General features: G+C 43.9%; 2 protein-coding genes across 3 annotated transcripts in view; one reads left to right on the top strand and one right to left on the bottom strand.

Moving 5' to 3' along the window:
* The window catches only part of KDM5A (lysine demethylase 5A), a 51,066-nt gene extending 50,649 nt beyond the window's left edge, over nucleotides 1-417 (bottom strand). For both annotated transcript variants that reach the window (XM_053977205.1, XM_053977206.1), the window contains exon 1: nucleotides 36-417. In XM_053977205.1, the coding sequence (XP_053833180.1) occupies nucleotides 36-200 (165 nt within the window). In that variant the 5' untranslated portion in view covers nucleotides 201-417. The remainder of the gene's footprint in view (nucleotides 1-35) is intronic.
* Nucleotides 418-3,366: 2,949 nt separating this feature from the next.
* On the top strand, nucleotides 3,367-15,368 carry CCDC77 (coiled-coil domain containing 77). Its single transcript, XM_053978234.1, has 11 exons — nucleotides 3,367-3,598; nucleotides 4,957-5,173; nucleotides 6,346-6,488; nucleotides 8,044-8,140; nucleotides 9,450-9,507; nucleotides 10,254-10,348; nucleotides 11,272-11,420; nucleotides 11,753-11,993; nucleotides 12,849-12,974; nucleotides 13,060-13,212; nucleotides 14,985-15,368. The coding sequence occupies exons 1-11, from the start codon at nucleotides 3,555-3,557 to the stop codon at nucleotides 15,129-15,131; spliced, it is 1,470 nt and encodes a 489-aa protein (XP_053834209.1). The 5' UTR covers nucleotides 3,367-3,554; the 3' UTR covers nucleotides 15,132-15,368.
* Nucleotides 15,369-16,061: the final 693 nt, after the last annotated feature.

Raw genomic sequence — 16,061 nt, 5'->3', positions numbered from 1 at the left:
ATGCCCCGGGGCGCAGCCGCCAAGGCGGGCGGTACCTTGGGGGGCCGGATCTTGCAGATGCCGGTTTTCTCGGCCAGGCCGCGGATGCGGCCGATGAAGCCGAGCGGGTCGCTGAACTCCTCCCAGCTGGGCTCGAATACGGGGCACTCGGGCGGCGGCACGAACTCGGCCGCATAGCGCGACCCGCCGCCCCCCGCCATAGCCGCAGGGGGAGGGGGGCGCCGCCGCCGCCGGGAGCACAGGGCGGAGAGGGATGGCCGGGGGGCTCAGGGGCTGGGCCGGGGACCGAGGCGCATCCCCTGGCGGCGCTGCCGGGCGGGGCGGCGGGATCTGCTGCCAAGTGCTGCTGTCGCTGTCCCGGCCGGGACCGCTGCCCCCGCCCGAGCCCCGCTCCTCGCGTCCCGGCCCGCCGGAAGTGATGTCTCTTTCTGAGCCCTCCCCGGAAGTGTTCGCACGTTGCCTTCCGATCCAAAAAGTAGTTCCCCCGCAGCGCTTCTCCTGGCGAGGTGGCTTCCGCGCCTTCCGCTCCCGGAAAAGCCCCCGCGACAGATCCCAGCGCAAATCCGCTCCCCCTGCCGCCCCTCAGGGCACTGCGCCGGGGCAGGAGGGACCGGGGACCGGGGAGGGCGGGGCCACCGCCACTTCCGCCGCGGAGGAATGTGCGACGAAATCCAAGCCATTCACTTCCGGTTCCGCGGGGCCGCGTCGCCCATTGTCTGTGCCGGACGTCAGGAGCGCCGCGAGAGGCCACGCCCCCACGGCCACGCCCCATCCGCAGGCCCCGCCCCCCGATTGCCCTCAGGAGCGCCGGGAGCGAAGGGAGGCGTCGGAATGGGGGAGAGAGCCACGAGTATCGCAGAGTGACCGCCTGCCCTGCACCGCACCATCCCCAAGAGTCGCAGCCTGTGCCCCAGAGCCTTGTCCAAACGCTCCTTGAGCTCTGGCAGGCCGGTGCTGTGCCCACTGCCCTGGGGAGCTGCTCCAGTGCCCAACCACCCTCTGGGGGAAAAACCTTTTCCCGACACCCAACCTAAACCTGCCCTGGCACAGCTCCAGGCCATTCCCTCAGATCCTGTCAATGGTCACAGAGAGATCTGTATCTTTTACCTATCCGTTGCAACACAGTCTTCCAAAGTAAATTGTATGTCTTTTTTGTGTTTAACCAGAACTGTGCCTTCGGTGTCTACCAAATGCCACATTTCACTTTATTCTTACTGATTATTCAAACCTCCGTGCTGGTGTTCTATTTCAGCCTCAGAATAAGTTAATTCCCTCCTCCCGTTACCAGGAGGCTTTACAAGACCTGCTGCATGCAGAGCAAAACATTTATCTGCATCACTTCCCTGCCAGGTTAAAGAGGTGTCACCCACATTTTACGTGTGGGAAACACACGTCCAATGCAGATGGCTAATTTTAACAGAAGTTACAGGTAAGATCAATCTGATCTTCTAAAACATTGAGCAAATTGAGGTTATTGTGTTGTTGCCAAGTATTCTTGCATTTCACAGGGGGATTCCGACATGGATGCTCGAAAATTTTATGTAGGACTATATAAGCATGTAGGATGCAGATGTTTCCCTACTAGTATCTAGAAATTATATATTTCTACAAGCTCCTTCCACTTTTTTTTTTCTTTTATTATTTGGTTGTGTCTCTCTTCTGATGAGCTGTTCTAGATTCTTTTGAGGAAGTACACGTGTCTTGTATTCCCAACAACAGAGTCACCACGTACCTGATTTCTAAGATAAGCCATGATTTAGCCAGGAATACCAGAAGGAAAAATCTCTGTGCTGAAAAGCTTTGTTTTGAGATCCAGTCTTTTGCTGGTTTCCCTGTAGATCCTTCAAGGTTGTTTTGGTTTTGTGTTAATGTGTTTAGGCTGGTGAAGGTCTCTGGGAGGCAATGGTGGGAATGTTGCAGGTTTTCTTAACAGCAAAACTTAAATATCCTATATAACCAGAATTGACATTTTTCTCATCTTATCAAGATAAGAGAGAGATCCTTTTAAGGATCCTTTAAAGGAGAGATCCTCTCCTCTGCAGGAAATCCTTTTAAAAGAAAATTTTAAGCTTTTCTCCATTACCTGCTCTGGTTTTGGGGCTGTTGGCCTTTAAAACACCTGTCCACATCTCAGTTTTTATTCTTCTTGGTTATCTGGGGTTATCTATCACTTCCCTGAGAGAACGCTTCAGCCCCTCGTACAACGTGTGCAGCTGCTCTATGGGAGTGGGGAGAGCCCCCTGCCTAACCCCAGGGAATCCTAAATATCCTGAGCTGGAAGGGACCAGCCAACGAGCGTCATCAGGGCCAGTCCCTAACAGCAGCCTTTCTTCTGGACTTTGCCAAGAGAAACGATCTGCCCTGCTTATTTTCTCTATTGGATGAGAAAATTGATTTGAAGAAGGATCGCAGAGTCACAGAATGTTCTGAGTTGGAAGGGACCCACAAGTAGCATCAAGTCCGACCGCTGGCCCTGCACAGGACACCCCAAGAGTCGCAGCCTGTGCCCCAGAGCCTTGTCCAAGCTCCTTGAGCTCTGGCAGGCCGGTGCTGTGCCCACTGCCCTGGGGAGCTGCTCCAGTGCCCAACCACCCTCTGGGGGAAAAGCCTTTTTGTAATATCCAACCTAAACTTACAGCAGCTTCAGGCCATTCCCTCAGGTCCTGTCGCTGGTCACCAAAAAGAGATAAATGCCTGCCCCCTCTCTTCCCCTCACCAGGAAGCTGCAAATTGCGGTGAGGAAGAACCTCGTGGTTTCGTAAATAAGCTTTTTTTTTTTTTTTTTTTCTTGTCATACAGAAAGTCCATGTCTTTTAAACGAAGTCTTAAGGAAAAAAAGAACCCTGGCTTATTGCTGAGAAAATTGTTTTTTCGCCAGCACACTTAGGAAATCATTTGGTGCATAAACGGCAACACTGCTACTAGGTACTACCGGGAATACATGAGGAGGATGAGGAGGCTAAAAGGCACTGGGATGACCTAAAAAACACATTCAATTCAACCAGAATTTGTGCCAGTAACTTCTTGTGGCTGCTTCCAAATGCCAGGTCACTTTCAGAGGTAAAGGGGCGTTTTGCATGGCGCGTTTTACCGGTGCGGATAAAGGTTGCTTTTATTTTGCCCGTAGCCCGAATCGCTGCCCTCACAAACACGGGTCCATAAGCACAGGCCCCACGCTCCTCCCTGCGCTCCGCCACAGGCCCTGCGGCCACCCCAGAACTACAACTCCCAGACGCGCCGGCGCGGAGCCGCTGACGCCCGTGTCGCGAGCGCTGATTGGTGCAGGCTACCGGCCGCGCATGAAAGCCTGTCTGTGATTGGAGGAGGCCGCGGGGGCGGGCGGTCGCGCCGTTTAAGCCGCGGCGGGGCCGGTGCGGCGGTTGCTCGGCCGTTGGCGCCGTGCGGAGGCGGAGGCGGGACCCCCATCCCCGGACCTCTATCCCGGGGCTCTTCCAGCGGGGCTCCCGCCGGGCACCCCCCCTTCGCCCGCCTACCGGGGTGCCCGAAGCCGCTCTCCCTCACCCGCGAAGGGCCCGGCTCTCCGCAGGGGCACGATGAGCGCAGCGGACCGCACTGCGCGGAGCCCGCGCTGCGCAAGGTAGTGAGTGTGGGGGCTGCTGCTGCCGCCGGGACATCGCGGCTCCCGGAGCCCTTCCCTTACTGCCCGCTGGACTGGTTTGCCGTAGGGCACCTTTTGGTCTGCTCCTGTGCCTGCTGTCCTTGTTCTTCCATCTCTCAGTTTCTGCTGCTCTTCAGCAGTAAAACGCTCACCTTGTGCCGGTTACCTCTTTCTTTCTAGTGTTATTTCTCTTAAGGGTATTGTTTAAGGAGTTTCTGGTCCTAAAGCAAGTTCTTGCACGCAGTACTTAACACTTTTGCGTATTTAATGCTTTCCGACAGTCCCCAGAGTTTTCATGGATGTGCACTGGGGTTCTGATTCAAGCAGCTTTGGTGAGTGGTTCCATAGAGGTCACCATTGCCTCAGCGTCACCTACCAAATCACTTTTTCATAAAAATTCCTGATTCTCTACGACCAGATTCTGAATTCTGTTTTCACTAAGTAGCTCTTTACTCAAGAGGCTTCTTAGCTTCTGTTATTCATACTATTGCTTACAAAAAAAAGTTTGTCATATCAATATAAATAATGGAAAGAATCCTTTTTAAGCTGTTTGGTTTGGGTTTTTTTTTTTTTACTCTGCAGCTCTATTTGCAAATTTGCTGCTTATTTGAACAGATTAAATGTTTGAATGCACTAAATATTGTTTTGAGGAAAAATACAATATGTAATCATACATATCCTTGATTTGATTTATATAACATTGACTTGCCTTCCATGTAGCACTTCAACATAAGATTCAAGCACTTGGCAGCTTCTATTTCAGTGTTAAGGGTGGACAAGCTATGTGGATAAGAACATCAAGTACACCAGAAAGGAAAGCACATAGATTCCTAGACCTAGACCTTAAATTATAATGGCTGGTGCATTAGCTAGCCTGATTTATCATCTTCATTCATTCGTTGGTCTTTAGAAAGTGTTTTTCTGTTTGGGTGTCCAATAGGGACTGTCACAGATTGTTTTCCTGTTTATTTCTGCTTCTAATTTAACAGCAATGGACTTTTTGTCCTCTGAGTTATGTCCTTCTATTCTTTTTCTCCTCTTTTCAAAGTCATCCTCCCCAAATAATGTATGAGGCTTTGCTTCCATGACATATTTTTTTATCTTTTCCATCATTTGGGCCCTCCTCCACAGTACAATACACCTGCAAGCTGCTCTTTATCAAAGGTCTTGGTTCTCCTAAATGCCATGATCACTTGTTAATACCCAGAGAACAGTCAAGCTAATCTGTGTTTTAAACTGAATCTGTGTAAAAGTTTAAAATCTTTTTAGCTACTTCAGAAAGCGTTTTAATTTTCCTGTCTGAGGCTTACATGTCATCAGAGATTCTTTCTGTCCAGGCTGCCAACCACACGTGCCTCTTCCAGATCTGCTGAATCCCGGTCTCCGAGTCAGGAGGACTTTACTCCTCTCCCATCAATCCGTGAGCGCTTGGCCCATCTGTACCCCTCCCATGAGCTCCTGGAATATTACCGCAAGAAGATTGCTGACTTTGATGAGGAACATGAGGAATTGGTAAAAAGGCTGGAGAAATACAAGCAAACCTATGATGAGCAGGTTAGGAAACGAGTTTTTGAGCAATGATGGACTACATTCACAAGCTTAGTATTTTTATTCAGTTGAAAACTCAGCACAGAAGTCTTGGGATTTACCAGCAACATGGTAGAGCTAGGAAGACATAAGTAGATTTTGGTGGTTGATTTTAAAATCTAGCTGTCTGTCCTCTGTCACATCAAATAGAAACATGCCTGTGGGATGTTCTTCAAAAGTCATTATAGCTTGGTTATAGCTTCACAGTGGGAATTTTGCAATTTTTTTTTATATTAAGGTCTGAATTTAGGTGCTAATTTCCCATGTTGTCCAGCTTCTTTCCCTTGCTTCTTGTATTGAAGGAACGATCTTCTGTCCAAATTTAATAGGCTTTGACTTATGGATATATTTAATATTTACTGCAGTGCAATCCATAAGCTGTTAAGCAGAAATCTAAAAATTTGCCTTTTAAGAGGAAGCAATCTTAAAGAATATCTGCAAAATATTCTTTAAGTGCAGTGCCCTGGTATGGACTATAGCATGTATCTCCCTAGCAGTCATCTTTGTAGTTGTGGATGGTTCTTTGGGAATAAAACAGTCACTTCTGAGGTGATTGAGGTGCCTCGTCAAGCGCTGCCCATGCTTGAAGCAGCCTGAAAGTCCTTGGGGAAGTATGTACTGTACATCTTACTGTCATGTGGGAAAAAGAGGGGCAGGTTGCAAAATAGTGCTTTTTTCATACAGGAGTGGTTGGTAGCTTCCTATACCAGGTGGGAAAAATGAAACATAGTAACTAGCTGGATTTCTTGCTGCTAAACCATACAGATATTTTAATGTGTGTTCTTTGGTGATTTGTTTCAAAAGTAAATGCTGTTAGAGGCTTTGCTAGGTTTTTGTTGACAGACTCCCCATACCTGCTCTGACCACCAGTGTGGAAATGCAACCACTGGAAACTGGAGACCCAAGCTGAGGCCTTATTTCACTGTTGTGTAGTGACAGTGATTCTCAGGGCTCTGAACTCCCAGCTGAAACATTTTAAAATAATTTTTGCAATACTGCCCTCATTTGGTCAAATATGATAGGAGACTAAAATAATTCTTGAGCTGGCTCTTCTATCCCAGTTCCAGACTCAGAGCACAAGCAGTTTGAAGTTTGTAAGTGTTGTGTTTAATTTCAAGTACTTTATTCTCTCCACTCAGCACCACTTGCAGTGGGAAATCTGCCACTTGGAAGAGGAGATTGCAGAGCTGCAGAAGGCTTTGAGTGATATGCAGGTGTACCTGTTCCAGGAGAAGGAGCAAGTCCTTCGCCTGTACTCGGAGAATGACCGTCTGAAACTCAGGTGGGCTGTCTTGCGTGGGGGGCTGAGGCACTGCCAGCAGCAATTCATGCACTACGTTCTCAGCCAGACCTGGAGCGCTCAGAGTAGCAATTATTCCACACTTCCTATGAAACCATACCAGTGGAGGTGCAGTGCAATATGTTGGGCTGCTAAATGTTTCCACTTATCATTCCTCCTATTCTGGTAGTAGAAGGAAGAGCAGAAATTGAACGCTGGTTCAGATTTGAATTGTGTTACCAGTTTGAATGTGAAGTTTTGATTGAAGCTGTCTCTGATGGGTTGACCTTGGCTGGATGCCAGGTGCCCACCAAGATGAAAGCATATGGAGGCATTCCAAGGCATCTTTTGTCACTCACCTCCTCTGCTGGACAGGGGAGAGAACATACAAGAAAAGATTAATGGGTCAAGATAAGGACAGAGAGATCATTCGCCAATTACCATCACAGGCAAAACAGTCTTGACTGGGGGAAATTAACAATTAAATGATCAGAGGGCTGGAGCCTCTGTCTTACAAAGAGAGGCTGCCAGGCTGAGAGAGTAGAAGCTGTTCAGCCTCAAGAAGAGAAGGCTCCAGGGAGCCCTTATTGCAGCCTTCTAGCACTTGGAGGGCCTACAAGAGAGCTGGAGAGGGACTACTACAGGAGCATGTAGTGACAGGATGAGGGGCATGGCTTTAACTGAAAGAGGGCGGGTTTAGATTTGTTGTTGGTAGGAAATTCTTCACTGTGAGGATGGTGGGCCACTGGAACAGGTTGCTGAGAGAAGCTGTGGATGCCCCATCCCTGGGAGTGTTCAAGGCCAGGTTGGATGGGTCTCTGAGAAACCTGGTGTAGTGGAAGGTTCCCTGCCTGTGGCAAGGGGCTTGAAACTAGATGATCTCTAAGGTCCCTTCCAACCCAAACCATTCCATAAAATCAGAGTAGGATAATGAGAAATAAACCTAGATCTTAAAATACCTTTCCCCCGCACCTCTCTTGTCCCAGCTCAACTTCACTCATGAATTTTCTACCTCCTCCTCCTCCTGAGGAGCACAGAGTGGGAGGGAATGGGGGTTATGGTCAATTCATTACATATTGTCTCTGTTACTTCTTCCTCACTCTTTCTGTGCTCCAGCGTGAATTTTTCCGTTCAAGATTTAAGAACATAAGTCAAAACATGTGTTGGTGTGCTTTGACACTTCTCAGGAGTGTGATAAAAAGTCTGATACAGCCCTTAATATAGTTTGCCTTAAAAACAATGGACACTTAAAATCTGAGAGAATTTTAGGTAGTTCATAACTCTTAATGCAAATTCTTTTCACCATGTGCTATTGTATCAGCCTACATAGTATTGTCATACTTGAAAAGAGAAATGCTCTCCAGTTTCAACAAAATTGGTGGTGTTCTTGTATTGGCAACATCAGGAATGTCTTTGGGAGCTTGTTTTTAAAGCAGTATTCTCAGGAACTGCAACAGGTTGGAAAACTTGCAAGCATCAACAGGTAAAGTAAAAGGATGTCACAATGTCATGATGTATTTTAAAGAAAAATGTGCTGACCACTTCCTTTGTATTCCAGGGAATTGGAGGACAGAAAAAAAATCCAACAACTCCTGGCTATACTGGGAGCAGATGAAGGAGAAGTTACATATTTTCATAAGGAGCCTCCACATAAGGCAAGTTCCATTTTTCTGTAGATCTCCTCTTTGGATTTTAACCTGAGCATCTGTATCCCAGAGTCTGACCACAGACCAGATCTGTAACACGAGTCAAAGTTGCTAAATGAGCCCAAAGCAAGAGGGGTCTGTAGCAACACCAGATTTTAGTATAAATGCTGTAGTATAAAGGTAAGTAAGAACAAGCACACTGAAAGTAGGTGTGCATCAGCCTTAGCATCAGCCTCCTTCTGCCTTCAAAACATACCTCCAGCTCAGCCTCTGAAATGGCAGATAGGAGTCTGAAGTCATCTGGCAAATGGTTGTCAAGAAGATGGCAGGAACACCACAAAAAGGAAAAAAAAAGTGCAGAAAATGGCCAGTCACAGTGTTTGAAGCTCAGCTATCTCAGAATGCCTATCTCTTAGAGCTTCAGTAAAGAAGAATGTGTCAAGGTTGCTGCAGCAGTTTCCTGGGTTGAAGATTGCTGAAAAACCACCCACTCTAGACAACATTGTGTTGCATATTTCAGAAGTGATGTTGAATTGTTTAAATGGCAGTACATATAATGTGCAGTGCAGTTGAACCTAGTCAGGAAAGTCATGAGGGATTTGGATATACAGACTATGACAAGAATATAGGATTTATTTTGGAATAAGGTGCAGAAAAAGGCTGAAATATGCTGCACTGTTCATGGTTGCTCTGCACTGCTCAAGCTCTTCAAAGATCTTGCAAAAGCTTTAAAATTCCTGGTTTAGGGTAGCTCTAAAATTAAGCCTATTATGTAATATCAACCTAAAGATAAGCATTGGGGTTATAACCTGCTCTTTCATGGCCTCCTTTTTTTTAGGTGGGTTTCATTTCAGCAGTTGGGTTTCAGTATTTTTGTCACTTAGCTTTATCTCAGGCTTGTTCAGTATCTTGAATGAATGTGCTGATAAATGAAGCTTCATGTTTCTCTGCCTTGCTGAGACAAGGAGGAGTATAAAAGAAGGAAATAATATCATCTTCACCTTCTTCTTCTCTCTGTCTCCAAAATGCTCTTTTTCCTGCTGAGGGTGCAGATTTTCATCCTAATGAAGCCATCAAAGGCAGAATTACTTCCCACTTTTTCTGGTGAAAAATACAGAGGCAGTAATGGCAAAACTCGTCCATGGTAAAGGAAACTTTTCAACATGGGCATTACACTTGTGAATGTCTTCCTTGTCTTGTGGTAGAAGTAAGGTAATGCTATTCTTTTGGATATCTTGTTTTAACTTCTTAAGGTTTGTTCTTGACCATTGCACCTTTGGGGAAGTAGATGCTCAGTGCAGATGTCTTGTTTCTGTAGGTTACTGTTCTGCAAAGGCCAGCAGAGACTCAGGAACAAGATGGTGCTTCCAGCACAGGTACCCACACCAAGCTGAGTAACAGCAGCTCAGCTCTTGCTCTTTTTGTGTGTCTATCTCCTGTATGCCAGAATAATTCCTGTCTGTGAATGATTTGGTAAATCTCCATTAAGTTCCCTAAATGTGTCTGTACATATCCATTCAGTACTCTTGGCTTCCCTTCAACATCCTTTAAAATAGCCTTAGCTGGCTCTCATGTCCCTGATGTGCTCAGCTAAGGGGGAGGCTGTATGACCCTCATGTGGCTGTTCTGGAAGTGTGCAAGTACCAACTGGCCAGGCACCTTTGCCACAGGTGTCAGGTTCTGCTTGCCTTTCATGCAGACAGTAGTGTGGGTCCATATACCTACATACCAATTTTCTCTTTTGAAATAATTGTTTCATCAAACTGACTGAAATTAGCCAACAAGCTCAAAACTCGTTCAAGCCTTGATGTTTGTGCAGCTTTGGCATCTGCCTATTCATCATTTATTTTAAGAAAACATGTCAAGTTTTCTTTCTATATATGCCAACAAAATTAGGAGGATGCCTAAATACTGCAGTATGATAGAGAGGATGAATGTGATCACCTGAAGTTCTAGAATTCTTTTCTTTCAGGTAACCCTCCTAGAAGTCCTTGTGACTGTAGTAGTGGAAGTCTTTCTGTTGTTCCTGTAGGCCCACCAGAACACAAATATGTCATGCTTGGAAAGGTATTGCAAGTACATTGGAAAACCCTTTCCTACTTCAGTTAAATTTCTTCAATAGGTACAGAGAAGAGCACTTCAAAACTAAGAGCAAAAGGAGAGAAATTAAGAAGTTCTGAAAGATATCAAAAAGATGATGGCACTCTTCTACTACAGGTAAAAACATTTGCTAACTGATGGACATAATTGCTGGCTTGCAGAAAATTATGATAAAAAATATTCTGTCTGCTTAAGATAAGATGTAGATGTACTGGTTGTATAAATCCCTGCATTTTACTATGGATTCACACTTTGTCACTTTACTTAGCTGTTTCTTTCCTGTGAATGTAAATTTAAGAACTGATTCTGGAAGCTTTATGTAAGCAGATGTTCCAGTAATGTCAACTGAAATTTGTTGTCCTTAAGTACAGAATGTGTAATTGATATTATCTCCCATAATTTGATAGCATATATGAATTTACATTAAACCCACTGAAGATGTGCAGGGTTGGGTGTTTTGTGGAAGTTTGACAAAAGCAATGTGTTTGAGACAGTATTAGGCAGCCCCATAAGGTGCAGTGATACAATGAAATGTTCCCTTTTCTAGACTTACATAGAAGTTTAGGTACAGGTAGCATGACAGAATGAAAGATAAAATGTGCAGAATCATGAACTGGAGAAGATGCCAGAAGCTGTATGCAAAGTATGAGGAAGGATGAATCAAGCAAACCTGTACAGCAGATATTGATGGTGGCTGTTGTTTTTATTATTAATATTATTTGTTCAAGCAAAGGTTCAAGAAGTGTCTCTGCATATTCCACAGGATTTGTTAGATGTGTGCAATTTAAATCTTAACAATATAAAAATCTTAACAATCTAATGTTGGTCCTTATAGCATGCCTCTCTTGCCCACAGCATGATTTTTTCTTTAAATGCTTTAGTTGTTTAAAATACTTAGCATTTAAACAAAAACAAAAGATTGAGAAATTAGAACTGCCAAAGGTGTTATCAGGTACAGTTTTTGATCTAAATCTTGGCATTTAACAGGAGCAGAGCTGGTGTGAGGTCTTGTTCTGTAATGTCTTTGTTTGCTTATGCAGGTGAAGGCCCTGCAAGCTCAGATAGAAGAACAGGCACGATTAACCAAGGAGCAGGTTGAGGCACTACTCGAGGACAGGCGGATTCAGATGGAGGAAGCTGAGGTCCGGCATCGGAAGGACCAGGACAAGATAAAAGCTATAACAGAAAAGTGAGTGTGAGAGCATGACCATGATGTAGTCATGAGGTGAGAAGAGAGGGAGCAATAGAAATGTTATGACTTTCAGTGTGTTGCTTTCTGCAGCAGGCAGAAAAGCAAATTATGCAGCCACCTGGTAGTGTGTGGAAGATGAGTGGAATAATCTGCTTATTAAAAATCCTTCACATTGGAAGAAGAGCACTTCTTTCATTAGATGAGAAGAGTTAAACTCACATTTAGACCACGTGTCTTCTCCTGTGCTTCTTCCAGCTTGCAGTGATGACTGATGAAATTAAGGTAGGCACTAGGAAAGAAGTTAACTCCACTGAGATCCCTTTTTGCAGGCTCCATAAGACCCAAGATCTCTTGTATGAGAGTACCCGGGACTTTCTCCAGCTCAAGTTTGATGCCAGAGCCAATGAGAAAGCATGGATGGCAGAGAAGGATAGTCTGTTGAGGAAACTTGGCAAAGATCTGGATCATCTTGCTTTCAGCACAGCGTCAGGACAAAAGAAGCAGAGCGAGCTGAAGAATATGATTCAGGCAAATGATGGAACTTCAAAACGCCACAGCAGAGAAATAAAGGTAATTTTTTTTTTGTCTTTGGTAGAGGCTCTTTAACAGTTTTTGACTAGAAAATTACAAGCACCTTGGTGTTGGCGCAATACACAGGCACTAGCAGCAGTTTCGAAGTTACATTATTTTTGGCATTAATCTAAATAAATTAATGCTCCTCCTGCTTCAAAATCAGCATTACCTTCAAATTTCAGATAAAATGTATAGTTAGGATTTATGGTAGCATGTCACTGTCTGCTTCTTTCATGCCCAGAAAAAAAATCCCGAATTCTGTAAGCCACGTGATAAGAGGGGCCAGCAGTTTTTAACCTGGTGACTGCATGTGGCTCTCTGTTCCTGTAAGTGCTCTGAGCTAATGGTCTTAGAATGCAGTGGCTGGATCTTCCTTGATGCTGTCAGGGGAGAATGAGTCCTCTCAATTGATGTCTTCCAGCTCTTCTCTTGCAGTCTGATTTTTTTCTTCCTCTTCTACTACACTTCCAGTGAGAAGATGGGAGATCAGAATAAGGAATTGGAAAGTAAACAGGAAATAGGGAATTGTTCCCATCTACCCCTGAATGCAGATGCCTCTGAAATGCAGTACTGAGAAAGCAGCTGTGAAAGGGGAGTTACAGCATTAGTTGAATGGTTGAATGTTATTTTTAATGATGAGCAACCATACAAAACTGGTAACTTATTTCAAAGGTTTTGGTAATGGGGCTGATGTTACAGTATTGTCCTCACATGCAACTGGAACTAGAGCTCCTAAGTTAATTTTCATTTTCCTGTCATATTGGCAATGTTATCACACTTGCTTGTCCAGGGCAGGGGAAGTTTTGTAAGCACAGTCTTGAGTTAATTTTTTCTGTTCTTCCTATGTCCTAGTTACTGCAAGACAAGCTAGTGCAGGAAAAACACCTGTCACACATGTACAGAGAGCAGTGTGTCTCCCTGGAAGGGGAGGTGGCTAGGATCCGTGAGGAGAGAGATGCTGGCAAAGAACTCTTTAAGGTAATTAGGCTGTCATCATCTGCTGGCTGTGTGATGATCTTCCAGCATTTATTTGGTATAGCCTATTGAGTTTTTATCTCCATAGGAACGCTCAGAAAAGATGGGGCAGCGCCTGAGACTGATGACTCAGCGATGTGAAGCCTTGGAAAAACGTCGTAGTATGGAAGTAGAGGGCTTCAAGAATGACATTAAACAGCTTCAGCAGAAACTGAAAGATGTAGAGAAGAAGACTTATAAGGTAACAGCTAAGCCTTTCTGAGGCAGACTGTTGTGGGCTTATCCTATAGAGATGTATTCTCAGTATTTAATGTAGTATTCCCCTAGAGTTAAGGAAATAATTCATTTTCCAAGTGTGCCTTTAAATATGAGTATCTGACAACATTTAGCCTCCTCTGTATTTTACAAAGCAAAAAAAGATTTGTCTTTGTTTATCAGTTAGGCATCAAGCTTACCAAGAACTGTCCTTGCTATACATTAGCTGTGTATTTTTGTTTCCATTCTCAAAAGTTTTTATGTGATACCTGTAGCTTACTTAGCTGTCTCAAAATTGCAAGGCGGTGGTTTGATTCAGGAAATTTATCCTGCAAAGAAAATGATTGTTTATTTTATTTGTGAGAGCCATAGTGTTTGGTTCTGTTCCAGTAAGAGCTTGATCATTGTCTTAAGTATTGTGAATACTCTGTTTATTACTTTAGTATGTCATTTGTGACTTTGCAAAAATCACTGCAGAAGCAGTGGCTGGAAGTTGAAGCTGTGTTCTCTGTAGTAGCTTCCAGATGTGTAGATGAACATCAGAACAGCTTAGAGGGAAATGCACAGCCTTGATGTTGCTTGGAGTTACAGATGAGACATTTATCTATAATATGCTTGAGAGAATGATCTTGGTATAGCTTAGACTCTCCTGCAGGAGTCTGGCAGTGCTACTGATTCATTCTTTTCCTGTACTTTTTGATGCACAGTTCAGTTTATGCACACTAATGCATTTTTTTTATTAAAGGCTTCAATTTGTTTGGGTTTTTTTATTAATGTCCTATGGGTTTTTAAACTTTTATTCTTTAAGGACTAACAGCAGTACATGAAAGGGGAAAAAAAATATGTATGATGGCTTTACTGGCGACTTGTATGTTTTGTATCTGTGGGTGTACTCTTCATTGTTTTCTCAATTTCTTAACACTGTTAACCACAAGAGGGCAGGGGAGTCATGACTTGCAAGAAGTCATCTCCAGAGTGATCATTCAATCCTTGTCATCACTTGAGGTTGAGATCACTAAATTTCCTGATTTGCTATTAAAATTTTTGACTGAGAACTACATGATGACACAATAAGAAACCATAGTGGGTCAGGAGAATAGAGGGATTTTAGAGCAGCTTCCAATGCTGTGCCCTTGAAAGTGGCTGGGATGGCATGCTCTATCCAGTTGCAGGGTGACAGGAAATGTCAGCCCTGGCCAGCTTGCCATCAGGAGTTCTGATTATCCAGCAGCCTTTGTTCAGCTCAGTACAGGCACTGCCTGAGTCAAGGCTTTGGACTTGAGCTGCTCTTGAATCCTGTGCAGTTCAGAGGGCAGCAGGTCAGCCACAGCAGTTGGAACACCTCTAGTTGAAATAGCAAAAGATAAATCATCTTATCTCCTGAGGTACTTAGAGCTAGATACGAGTTACTTGATAAATACTTTAACTTGCCCCTTTTTGTGTGTCTCTAAATAACACAGGAACTAGAAAGAAGTCAAAAGGCTATGAGTCAACATGGTTGTGTTCTATTAAGATTTTTTCCTTGCTAGTACTATAGTACAACAACATAATGTTATGAAAGCTTTGTTCTTTATTTTTGGTTCTGGAGCACCTTTCTGTTGCTGATGTGCATTATCCTAGTGCTATTAACTTACATATCCTCTTTGCTGTCTACAAAGGGTCTCCTTTAGAGTTCTTTCCCTCATATACTTACCATAATACTCCCTAAATTGTATGCTGTACAGCTTTTTCTTAATCTGTTTTTCTTTTTGTTTTTAGGTGGCTTTGAATTTGGGACCAGACCAGGATCTTGCAATTCTACGTGAGGTCCGCCAAGGAAATAAACTAACATGTAAAATTCAAGGAGAACTAAAAGACTTAAAAGCAAAAATCTACACCTTAGAGGATGAGCTACGGCACTGCTGAAGCTGAATTATTAGCTGGCATCCTAATTTTAGGGAATAGGACATTGCTAGACTTGAATAGTCATATGCAAGAACAGCTCCTGCTTGTTTCCTGGCATCCATCAACAGAAGGTTGAAGAAATCTGCTGTTAATGTCATAAGTGTACATGAGCCATTCCTAATGTACCATATTATATTGCTGTTTGAGCTGAGAGATGGCACCAGATAAAACTGACTTTAAAAGTACATGATGACTGATGCATCAGGAGTGTGTGTATGACTATATCTTCATATCTGTGGTAGGGAACTGTCCTTTGCCTTTATTTGGAGCATATTATAGATCACATACATGGTTATAATGAAATTATTAATCATAGAAGGATCTAGTTGAAGATCTGAATTTTGGCTGACATTTTCCTATGTGAGAAGCAGCTTTTAAAATCATTTATATGATTACTGTTTTGGTGCTTAGCACCTCAGGTTGTAACTGGAAATTCTCATATAGAAAGTCTGTACTAAAATGTCTTACATTTGACTCCTGGACAGGGTAACTATTTTAAAATACCTCCCATTTGCTTGGTTTTAACCTAATTGAAATAAACCTAACTCATTTAATGTGGTGGGAAAAGATAACCCATTATAGAACTCTTCTGGAAGGATGAGCAACATTTACACGAGTTCTGAATGCTTGGTGGGGAGGGAGGTACTACACAACTGAAATTCACCTTCTCTTCCCCTTCCTTACAGTTTTTTTAACACACACAGGAAGCCCATAATAAAGGGGACCTAGTATCTTCCTTAACCACCATATCACCTGTCTCTGTGGCTCTAAACAAGATCATGGTTATGTGCAGAGGAAAAATCATGGTCAGCTTTTGCTACAAGAGTTGTTGCTACTGGGCTGTAACTGGAGTGGAAGAGCAGCTGCACAGTTGCTAGATGAGATCTGTAA

The sequence above is a fragment of the Vidua macroura genome, chromosome 5, assembly GCF_024509145.1.
Source record: "Vidua macroura isolate BioBank_ID:100142 chromosome 5, ASM2450914v1, whole genome shotgun sequence".
Taxonomy (NCBI): Eukaryota; Metazoa; Chordata; class Aves; order Passeriformes; family Viduidae; genus Vidua; species Vidua macroura.
This window is presented reverse-complemented; position numbering and strand designations above follow the sequence as displayed.